The 12,051-nt window shown below is 45.1% G+C and overlaps 1 protein-coding gene and 1 long non-coding RNA gene across 6 annotated transcripts in view; one reads left to right on the forward strand and one right to left on the reverse strand.

Annotated features, from left to right (window-relative positions):
• arhgap39 (Rho GTPase activating protein 39) overlaps positions 1 to 7,504 on the forward strand; it is a 57,230-nt gene extending 49,726 nt beyond the window's left edge. For 3 of the 5 annotated variants that reach the window (XM_029255066.1, XM_018749206.2, XM_018749207.2), the window contains 4 exons: positions 2,806 to 2,879; positions 5,431 to 5,630; positions 5,913 to 6,004; positions 6,761 to 7,374. In XM_029255066.1, the coding sequence (XP_029110899.1) occupies positions 2,806 to 2,879; positions 5,431 to 5,630; positions 5,913 to 6,004; positions 6,761 to 7,158 (764 nt within the window). In that variant the 3' untranslated portion in view covers positions 7,159 to 7,374. Of the gene's footprint in view, positions 1 to 2,805; positions 2,880 to 5,430; positions 5,631 to 5,912; positions 6,005 to 6,760 lie in introns of all 5 variants that reach the window. The other 2 variants (XM_018749208.2, XM_018749210.2) reach the window with 1 other exon arrangement.
• Positions 7,450 to 10,180, reverse strand: LOC108932666 (uncharacterized). The gene is made up of 3 exons (XR_001966013.1): positions 9,545 to 10,180; positions 8,618 to 8,672; positions 7,450 to 7,487 (listed from the first exon to the last, which is right to left on the reverse strand). It is a non-coding gene; the product is annotated as an uncharacterized LOC108932666 (long non-coding RNA).
• Between the last annotated feature and the right edge of the window lie 1,871 nt (positions 10,181 to 12,051).

Raw genomic sequence — 12,051 nt, forward strand, 5'->3', positions numbered from 1 at the left:
TCTGTGCCTGCCTTACGTCGCCCTGGGCTTCCGTCTTCCGCGTGCCCCGCCCTCTGTCTCAGTTGTGCTCGGGTTCGCACCCGCTGTGGAGCTGGGGTGGGGTCGTTTGGGTGCTTTCCATGTGTCCCTCTTCCACTGGATCAGTTTCTTTCTCTGTATCTTTGTCCTCATGATCATGTTTGCATTTTACCTTCCGCCTCTAACAACCTTCCAATGGTTCAGCCCCAGGCCTATGAGCTGCTCTGCTGTCCGTGCCCCAGGGTTCTTTGAGTGTGTGTGTGTCCGTCCTGGCTGGAAAGGCTCTGTTCATTTATCACAGTCAACAAGTAGTGGTAAAGGATCTGAACATGGGAATAAAGTATCGTAATGTTCATTTTTGGATACTACGGTATTTATTTTGGCTCTTAAAAAAAAAAAGTAGCCACAGTGCCACTTTTATTTTGGGGTACGAAACCATAAATTCAGTTCCTTAACCACTGTGCCACTGGCTGCCTCTGCCCAGCTGCTGTATCATCCTAACCAGTCAGTCTGAGGGTGGGGCAACCCTTCCTCTGATTCTCCTAATTTTTCACTACATGTTACCTTACCGTATGTTGTGTTGGTCAATAAGCCATTTTATTCGTCTTTTCTATTTAATGCCATATTTCATTATCCATATGTATATTTGATAACTACCATATTTCATTCCCACGCATGTTGTTGATACACTATTTCATTGGTTGTGCGTGCGTCTCCGTAACACCGCACATAATAGATCAGACAATCCTGTTATATTCCTAAACATATGGCATCATTTCATATTTTAGTTTTATTAGTGTCGGTATGTTTACCATAGTTAATGTGTGTTTAACTTTGTGTGTCCGATGAATGATGTATGTGGGTCCACATTATGGATTGTGATATTTACAGTATTTAATAATGATGTGTTATGTTCACGAGGCACAAATGCACACACACACACACACAACTGAACCTCATCCCAGCCTGCGTTGTCGAACATGACCGTAAGCCAGAACGATTGCACCAGGGTCAGTGTCCCTCCTTCCACTCTTTCAAACGGTGATACAGTGCCCCTTGTGGCCATCGCAGGCACATGCATTACAGCAGTTCTCACTCTGAAGGATCCTTACTGTGGTGTGAACGTCCCAACAGCGCAAGCATGTCATTGGATCGGAAAGTCAGCACCATCAGTATTAACAAGGTTCCAGGATGACCGCACTGCCTCAGGACCACCCTTTGATGAATTGAACTAATTTAATTCAGCCTTGGCCTCATATTGCAAACACATCTGCTTGAGAAAAGCCTAAAGTCTATTCAAAGTCCACGAAAAGACCTGAAAATAACTTCAGCTTGCCCAGGAGAGCATCTTTATGTTGCTGACAGCACCAGGCGACCTGCGGTCATCAGAAACTGGTTTGTAATGTCACGGTTGAACTTTTGATGATATATTAGCAGACGAGCCCTTCCGTTGCAGACAGGTCCTTTCTTGGTCCCACAGCTGAACTGGTCTCTGCTAACTACCTCCAACACCTAGCAACCTGCCGCTGATGAACTCCAGTGGTACTTGACTCAACTGAATGAGTCAGTGACCTTGAAAATAAGCAAAGTACATTAGTTAGACTGGGACAAGTAAGTGGAATTAGCAAACCATACAGGTGATCCTCAACTTACGACTGGATTCCATTCTGATGACTTTTTTGTAAGTTGACTGTCATAAGTCGCAAACTCCCTTATGCTGTATTATATAAACCATAAGGATACTGCATATTAAAAAGTTAACATGCATGACTGCTACATTGAATAATGGAGCAGTTTTCTTTAAATTAATTTCACACATCATTCAAATTTAATAGTAATGTAGAATAATGTAAATATTTACAGTAAAATATTATACTGTCGGGCTGCAGTCTTATTTTCCCTTTCATTTCTATATCTATTTTCTCTTGCTTAATCTTCTCAGCACCTCCAGAACTGTCACATTTTTGCTCACTACCTATTTTAACTAAAAAGTAACACGAATGGGATCACAAACAAAAAGTATTAAATGTGGTAAATAAAACCCTGTTTTTGTAATAAAATTCATGACCGTTCCATCTGCGATTAAATACAGTATATAATAAATAAATATGGTGCCTTGCAGCAGGGCGCCCAGTCAATGTTACCGCATAGCGGACGGATTGGTCACGGTTAGACTCAAGGATAAGGTTTGTTGGACAGCAGGTCGTTGGAAGTCACGTACGCTGTAAGTCGAGGAGCACCTGTCTACGTTCCCCCTCGCATGACAAAAGGACCACAAGCGCAACGACGTGATGCAGTTATAATGTTGGACATTCAGCACCTGCTGCATCCAGTGCTCTTTGGGTCCGACACGCCGAATGATGTCGTGTGCCCTATTGCGGTGGCCCACTGTCACCACCACTCATGTGTCTAATATACCAGAGGGATATAGATGGGGCATAACAACAGCATTGACTGCAACAATAGCACAGTTGACCATGTTTCAAACTTCAGTTCGAACTTGATGGTAAATGAAACAGCCAGGGTGGTTTAAAAAAAAAAAATGTATCCGTAGGGTTACTCTCGGCCCAGGATTGGGACGAATTGTCCTGACCTGCTGTTGCTGTTATTCTTTTGCTATTAATTGTTTATTCTACCAGCAGAGCTTCAGACTGCTTGCCTCTATCTGCCTGTTCTACCCCCCCCGCTAATTCTTACCCCTCCTCGAGTCTTTGTGCCTCAGGCCAGTGTGTGCTGATCCACTACGTGCTGCTGTCACTCTGAAAAACACGTGTGCCTCTGTTTCAGGCGTGGCCATCAGCAGCTATGCCAAGTACTGCCACCGCAAGCTGCAGAAGGCGGCCTTGTCTGGAGCAAAAAAGGTACGTACCCAGCGCTGTGGGCGGAGGAGCTGCGCTTGCAGGAACCCAACGTACTTCAGGTTCCACATTCGCAGTAACGGGCAGGAAAGTGTTGTACCCATATGAAAGGAAGGATTACATTCATTCATTGTTTTCAGAAGGGGGATACAGGTGGTCTTCAAGTCGTGATGGGGTTGCATTCCAACAACCTCGTCATCAGTCGATTTTGTTGCAAGTCACAAACCACCTTGTGCTGTGTATACAGACTGTAAGGATGTATAATCAATTAAAATGTACAACATAGTATTATAAAATACTTGCGGGGCAGTGGGTAGAGCTGCTGCATTTGGACACAAAGGTTGCAGGTTTAAATCCCACCTTCTTCCACAGTGCAAGGTACTTATCCTAAATTGCTCCAGTGAAGTCACCCAGCTGGATAAGTGGATGAAAAGTTGTAAGTAGCATAATGTTGCAAATCACTTTGGAGAAAAGCATCAGATAAATGTTCCACATATTAATATACAGAAGAGTACAGCTTTAAAATTGTTATGCAGCACTCATTTTCATTTTCAAAATGTTTTCTTTTACACTTCCCTTTCCTCACCACCAGAGCGCTCATTACAAATAAAAATGAACGTGAAAGGAAGCTGTGTAAACAAAATATTGCTAGACACCAAAACACTGACTGAAACCCAAAGTAAGAAATACTTGCCTTGGGGGAGCGCAGCCAGTCACTGTTATTGTATGGTAGATGGAGTGCCTGTCCTTTGACTTTATGACCAAAAGTCGGGACTTAATAACACGCTAAGGCTCATGGGACGGCTGTCGTAAGTCGGGGACTACCTGTGTCCTTATTTCATCCCTGTAAACTACACTTTCAAGTGTCTCAGAAGTAAATAAAAATATAGTATCAGTAGCTCCAGCAGCTGTCAAACAACTTGCATGCTGTGGGTTACTTACCATGGTATACAATTATTTATTTATACAAATTACATATTTATAGAGAGTAACTTTATTTATCGCTCACCCACTTGAGGCAAAGAAACTTGATTAAAGGCAAAAAGAAGACACTTTCATAAGACTTTCTGATCACGACTGCAATTCCTGTTGGACCCACACCAGTCCCGTTTACCCAGTTAGATGATTGCTGCGTGTAGCAGGGTGCTGCTGACATCCTTCCTTGAATTCCAGCTGGATCTGAACTTCAACCAGCTATCAAGGTGCTTGAATGGGTTTCAATCCCTTGTGGGATGCTGCCTATCAGTAGGGATGATGATCTGTAGTTCAGTGCCCGAGATCTGCTGGAGGCTTTCCCTACATCTCCAAACATGTTTCTTCAAAGACGTTTAAATTTACGCTCTGGTTACTGGGGTTCCATTTATATCCCCGTGTTAATTAACAATCAGTATGCATATTTCCCAGCACTAATTGCCTGCGAGAGCCGCACCACATTCGGTCTTGTTTTCCCTCCTAATTAACAGGCATCCCAGCATTGACAGCTTTGATTAAGTATTCAGAGTTTTTCCCACTTGCTACTGATACGATTTACATTCAGCTGATTTTGAGTTGACCCTCAGAAGGGAAATGAAATGAATTTTTCTGAGCCACGCCGGTCAGACCGAGGCCTGCATTCCTCCCACTAGTGTGGCTTTACTAATTACTTACTGTTGTTTGTCATTAATTACTTCTTAAGGATTATTAAAAATGTGAAAGTACAGTATTCAAGGGTATGTGCGGGGAGGGAGGTCAGTGGGCAAACACTGGCTCTGTAGTTCTTTGGTCTCAGCAAATCCACAGAGACGCAGATTCAATGATACAGGGCTGCTTGAAAGTGTATGAGCCCCTTGTGTCCTTTAGTTTTACCACTAAATGGTTATTTAATGAGAATCAGTGTTTCGGTGTTGAGGACGTTGCTGCTCAGATCTGCATCCTGGGAGCAGGATGTCCAATCTGGGTTGACGGTCCAGTCGAGCGGGGAAGGTGATGGCAGCTCTTCACTTTCTAACATCTTACACCCCCCTCCCTCACTGCTGGGTGTAGCTAAATTGATTCTTCTGTGCTCGTGCACACTCAACAGCTCCCGCCAAGCTGGATATGAAGCTGGATTAGCTTTTTGACCCTAGTACTACCCCTCCTTGTTACTGACTGAAGACCCACACTGTGTTAGTTTGTCGTACCAGCAGCCTTGACGAGCACAATGTGTCTCAGCAGTCTGCTCTCTCTTCTTATCAAACAGTAGGACAGTCTCTTGTTTCTCTGCCTTGTGAAGTGTACTAAAGACCATCCTGCCTACAGTTGCCAGCTCTGTTCAGTAAGAGTCTTGTCACCTTTTGGCACTGTTTAGCAAGAAGGTCTTGTCTCTTGCCAAGTGTGCTCTGTTCTCCATTGTCTCTCCTACCAAGTGTCCTGTATTCAATAAATCAATCTTGACTCTTCTCTTCCCAAGTGTCCTATATTCAGTAAGTCAGTCTTATCTTGTCTTCCCAAGTGTGTACATTTCCAGAGAGGTGTATGCTCATTCCTTAAGTGTGTTTTGAGTCAGTTTTGTCTCTTCTTCATATCACTGTTGTAGGGTTTGCAGAAGCCCAGCCTGGAGGAGATAGTTCATGCTCGCAGTGCCATCTTCAGTGCCTCCATGTTTGGTAGCTCCCTTGAGGAGGTGATGGCATTGCAATGCGAGCGCTACCCTGACCGACAGCTGCCCTGGGTCCAGACTCGTCTCTCAGAAGAGGTGCTTGGTCTCAATGGGGACCAGACTGAAGGAATCTTCAGGTGAGGGGGGGCAGCGGAAAGGAACAAGGTGTGCAAGGAAGACGGCAACAGTATGGAATTTGCCTTCAGTTCGGGTAGTTTCAGGAATGTTGCTGTGAAAGAACAGCAAAAGAATGACATGGGACATCGATTCAGGGGATGTCATCCAGTGTTTACAGTGGCTTGGTCAGGTTTGTAGGGGTGAGGCTTTATTCAGTTAATGTGTTTCATTCTTTTTGCTACAAAGATAATCATACCGGCTGGATGAAATGCAGACTATTTTATTCCTTACTCATTGTCCAGAGTCCCAGGGGACATAGATGAGGTGAATGCACTGAAACTTCAAGTGGACCAATGGAAAATCCCCACAGGGCTGGAGGACCCACATGTTCCAGGTAATCCTTCCTCTCCTGCAGTTAATCTGGAATTCAACCTTTTGGGTTGTTGCCACATCATTTACAGTTACATCATCCATCCCATCCATGCAGTTTTTGGAATCTGTTCATTTAGAAGAGGAAACACCGTGCTCCTCTTCACATATTCAGACTATAACAGGGAAGTTTCGAGATATGAACCGTAGAATTTTGTCCATTTAATCTGAAATCTGTGGAAATCCGAAAATCTGTGAAACTGAGGTCCATTTAACTGAGGATTTACTGTAAGGGCATATTGAGAGTTACAGCACGAATCACATGACCAAACTGCCTACAGTTTTCCTTTGCTTGCATGACGCCTCCACGGACCTTCTGGTCTTCACACCAGCAACAAACACACACACGCGCAGGTACATTTAGAACAAGTCTAGTGAGAGCGCAATTCAAGGTCTAACTCACACATGAACTCACACACACTCCCCCAGGCACTTGTTTTTTGGCTCCCTCACACCCACACTCACTTCGATGGTTAACTTCTGCGAGGACTTTGAGAGAAAATGGGCCGACTGGGTTGACAGCATCTGTAACCCAGTACCCTGTGAGCTGGCATGACCAGGAAGCAGCACAGAGGCATGACGGCACCCTGTGGTTGTAAAAGCAACCGATTACTAGGTGAACGCTGAGAACGTGAGACTATGGTCATAAATCGAGGGATGTTTGTGACTCTGTCCCCCAGCCTATAACACGTCTGTGTGTCTCTCTCTCTCTGTGCCACAGCCTCGCTGCTCAAACTATGGTACCGGGAGCTGGAGGAGCCCCTGATCCCCCACGAGTTCTACGAGGAATGCATCTCCCACTACGACAACCCCGAGGCTGCTGTGAACGTGGTCATGAGTCTGCCCCACATCAACAAGCTGGTGCTCTGCTACCTCATCCGATTCCTTCAGGTCCGTACCGCTTCTTGGCTGCCAGCCTGTCCATCCTGCTGTCCACTTGGGCCTCCTGTCTGTCAACCAGTCTGTCCTGTCCTGAAGGACAGACATGTCATCTTCCACCTGAAGGTCCTTACTTCTTCCAGTCTTCATGTCTTTTACTCTATGGTTCTTCAACACCTCGTGTCATGTTCTTCACATCTGCATGTCTGTCTGTCCAAATGGTCTTATGCAACCATGTGATTCTTGAAGGTACCTTGCTCTGTGTCTCTCTGTCCCACTGGTCCTCTGCTTCATTCCTGTGTTGTTTTTCCATGACGGAATGTAGGACTCACCAGCAATCCTTTACTTTTCCCCCATTCCACACCTGTGCTCAGGTGTTTGCCCAGCCTGCCAATGTGGCCGTCACTAAGATGGACGTGAGCAACCTGGCCATGGTGATGGCACCCAACTGCTTGCGCTGCCAGTCAGATGACCCTCGGATCATCTTCGAGAACACACGCAAGGAGATGTCTTTCATCCGCATGCTCATCCAGAGGCTGGACACCAGCTTCATGGATGAGGTGCTATAGCTGGTGGGACATGGACACACACATACAAACACAGAGCCATCTCATATTAATGTGCAGACATGAAAATATCAGAACATACACAAAGAATGGACACCTTCCTATGTGCAGGCAGATAAAAACACACACACACACTCAACACACACAGATGCTGCAATATTCCAGATGTGTTGCTGATCTAAAATGAGCAGCTGCAAACACAGATAAGTAGGACAGGAAGGACAGGATCGTGGTTAGCCCCACCCCCAGGACCAGCCCTCCTCTGAACCAGGAGTCAGAGACGGATGAGTCAACACTGCCCGCCGTCAACTGCCAAAAAGAGGTAATAATAATAATAATAATAATAATAAAAACAAATAAAAAAAAAAACCTGTAGTTGGACAGAGGGCTGGGAGGAGGCGTCGGGCTCTCAGCGGAACGTTCTTCCTCAAAGGATGCTCATCATGAGAAAAGGACTGATGAGAAGGTGTGGGCTAAAACCGGAGCCCGTGGTAATGGCTGCAGTGCCCCAGGGACTCTGTGTCGTAAAACATCCAACTGTGCATCAGGTCCAACGTGCAAACCAGTGACGTGTATTAGTCACTTTCGGCGAAGGCAATCCGCCAAGCGGGATGAGGGGAGTGGCGCAGGGGAGGAACGGGGGGGTGCTACCCAACCCCCCTGGGGACCGAGGCAGAACATCCCAGAGAGGACGATACGCCTGAGAAACAAGCAGGACACAGAGACCTCTCTGCTCCCCATTGTTCCCCAGAAGAAAGAGAGAGATAAAGGATGGATGCCGAAGGGATGAAGCTCCACTTTGCTCAGGGCACGTCTGGAACCTGTAACTTGGACCCTTCGCCACCTGTTGGGACCGGCCCACGGTCGGATTTTTAAAAACACCCATTTCATAAGACATCTGCAGGGTCAGCGGTGTGTCAATGTGTAACATGGGTCATGTGGGTCGCAGCTCATGTCCCAACTATGACCCCATGCTGTACTCTCCCTCTGGCGGGTTTGAGAGCTGGACTTGATGACTCTGTTCCACGGTAAATACCATCCGTAGAACGAGCTCGAAACAAATGCCCTTGTGCACGTGGTAACAAGTGTACTTATTGATCACTGCTCATTGACCCCAGTTTGGTTTCACTCACGAGGAATGAGCGTCTGCTGGGCAGGAACAACCTGGCACCGGTGCCGTCATCGCCACTTGCATATGAAATTAAAAATGTAAGAAAAATATTTTTAATGTTCAAAGCTGATCCCATACAAGTCATATTTAATTTATACCACTCATTTTACAGTGTATCACTTCCATTAGAATGTTTCACCATAAACACTGGAAATACGTTTCCTATATTTTTAATTTCTAAGTCTAGAGAAGCGGCTGTGAGACACACCAGAGCTCATGGGCATTTATAGGTGTCACTCTCTGTCCTTTGGACCTGTTTCTGTGATTCCTGTGTTTCAAAATGTGTGACTTTTTTCTTAATTTGTCATTTTATATGATTTATTTATTTCAACTGTTTTAATAAATGCTTTTTCATACTGTGTTCTAAAGGGTATAAAAAATTGCCACACACACACACACACACTGCAGCTGTGGGACTGACTTATGTCCAGTTTCATTAATCCCAATTAACAGGTGCCCATGTGTGTTCATGTATAAAAGATGCGCGCACACACACACGCACACACACACGCCTAATCACCAATAATAATAAACAGTGAATGAAACATTGAGAAATTGCAAAGCAGGAATTGTATTGTCAGTCTGAGGCTGTTGACTGTGTGCCTGTCAAATGGCTGCTCCTGCGTATTCCCGTACTTAAGGTTTGAACATCTGCACTGAGCCCCAACCCCCCCCTTCCGAGATCTGGGTTTGAGCCCATTTTTATCCAAGAGTGTAGGCTTCCAGGAGTGACCAGCTGGGGAAAAACTCCTTTTTGTATGAGCAGGGCATCCCAGCATCTTTATAGCACTCATGAATATGAACTGTTGTGTGTGTGTGTGTGTGTGTGCGCGGGGGGTTGGGGGTCACATTCCACAGCACTCATTCACACACACACAATGGCACATACCGACCCATGAAGTTGCCACGGCTGTGGAATCCAGCGATGACATCAGAGGTGTCTGGTCATTGGTCTGTGCAGCTCGAAGAGGATGCAGAGGAGTCCCCGTGTTTCGGGTGCAGATGTTCAACTCCCAACAAACGTAAACGTACGAAACATCAGATATTGGCAAGAGTTACAAACGGGACAAGTGAATGACCCAGCCCTTTCGATATTTGCGAAAACCTTTCAGTTTGGTATTTTTTACTTTCTATCTGCTACTGCTGTCAGTGTTATTTTACAGATACTATTGATTATATGGTGGAAGGTAGCAGCAATGTTCTACCTCACATTGTGACACCTCACAGACACAGATTTTCTTCTTCCGAAACATTTAAAAATGGCTTGGAAACAATGGCTCACAGACAAAAGAGGACAGATCAATAAATTATTGAAATAACGTGTCTCTTGTAATGTATATAAAGTATTCTAACTGTACTCCTTCCCTGACCCCCCACTAGTCCCTACCCAGGCCTTTCAAAGGCAAACTTCTTAAATTAAGGGTTTCGTTCCTAAGTCTTGTCTTTCAGTCGAATCTTTACATAAGTCGGAACAGTTAGCTATGGTGGGTAGCTAACGTCAGTCAAATGTTTGTCTTAGTATATCGTTTACCTTTCTATGCATAAAAAACATGGAAGAAACACTTACAAATGCACTAAAACATCTTTAACATAATACAGTAGTAGTAAAAATAATAATAATAATAATAATAATAATAATAATAACAATAAATGTTACCATAGTATTTATAATGGAGAGAAAGATCGAGACAAAGCCTTTTACATGCTCCATTATTTCTGGTTTGTCCTTTAAAATTGTCCTGATTGTTGACAAACTGTAGCCTAACGCTTTTCCAATGACTTTTGGAATTTCATCCTTTCCCGATCGCTTTATCATTTCCACTTTAGTCTCAATCGTGATCATTTTCCTTTTCTTGGATACATCACCATCACACACACACACACTTTCAGAACCGCTTGTCCCATACGGGGTCGCGGGGAACCGGAGCCTACCCGGCAACACAGGGCGTAAGGCCAAAAGAGGAGGGGACACACCCAGGACGGGACACCAGTCCACCGCAAGGCACCCCAAGTGGGACTCAACCACCGCACTCCTCTGTGTTACTGTATTTGGCTTTAATTTTTTTTGTTCTTACCCTCCTAGCCATGGTACCAAAACGTAAATGTGATGCAAGTGATGGTGATGTGGGGGCGCAGTGGCGCAGTGGGTTGGACCAGGTCCTGCTCTCCAGTGGGTCTGGGGTTCGAGCCCTGCTTGGGGTGCCTTGTGACAGACTGGCGTCCTGTCCTGGGTGTGTCCCCTCTCCCTCCAGCCTTACGCCCTGTGTTGCCGGGTAGACTCCTGTGACCCTGTATGGGACAAGCGGTTCAGAAAATGTGTGTGTGTGTGTGTGTGTTTGTGTGTGTACAGTAACACAAGACACTTAACAGCAACACAGTCCGACTGAAAAGAAGGAAGTCTTTGTCCCACCTCGGGTTCATGAGCTGACAAACTGCCGTAGATGCAAAATGCTTTAATGCTTGTCGCACGTTTGTTATTACAAATCATTGTATGTAACTCAAATTTTTAATACAATAGCCTTTACGGGGGGTGGTTCGTAACTACGGGTTGTATGTAAGTCGGACGTTCGTAACCTCGGACTGCCTGCAGGCGTCTGCAAAGAAAAGAAACATGATAATGTAGTTATCGCAGCAGTGGTTAGTGTGGTATTACAGCAAAAAAGTGACCAATCATAATTAGCCAACATGTCCTTAATTAGTCATTTTAGTGGAACACTTGGGATTATTCAAAGTCACTGATGAGTTTTTATACCAGCCCTGCTGACAGCAGGTCGCTCGTCCCTGGGTTGGTGGTAAAGGAGCACCCTCTTCAGGGCTGCACTACTCACTGCAGGGCTACAAGAAATTCAGGTTCAGGTGGTTTACTGGGTATTGCAGTGGAATCTGTTCTAGTGTCGAACTTGATAAACGTCCGAAAGAACCGCAGGCTTCCGGTCCAAATTATCACCGACTGTATTTCTCACTTATCCGAAAGATAAATAACAGTAACAAGTAACATGAACATTTAAAACTCGCCCACTTTCGTTACCCACTCACCCAAGTCTGGCTCCTGAGCCAAGTTTAAAACTAATTTACACAATTTTAATATTAATTTATATAAAAACTTAATTACCAAGGCTCCTTTAATCAGTTAAGTGTTGCACGATTAATGGGCGATTCCTGGGACCGGAATGAAACCCTTGGTAGACTTGGTCTTTGAAGAACATCCTGCTTCCCACCACTGTTGTTCATTAGTGTCCTGAGAGCTCATCCTGGCAAATCGAAGACATGCGGCTGAGCTTCATTAAATCATGCAGTGGATGCAAATTGTGCAAACTCTCCCCCCACCCCCGATGAGCCACCTGCCCATGTGAGCCCTGGGTCATGATTTAATTAGCTTGCAGAAAAAGCTGTGCC

The sequence above is a fragment of the Scleropages formosus genome, chromosome 9, assembly GCF_900964775.1.
Source record: "Scleropages formosus chromosome 9, fSclFor1.1, whole genome shotgun sequence".
Lineage (NCBI taxonomy): Eukaryota > Metazoa > Chordata > Actinopteri > Osteoglossiformes > Osteoglossidae > Scleropages > Scleropages formosus.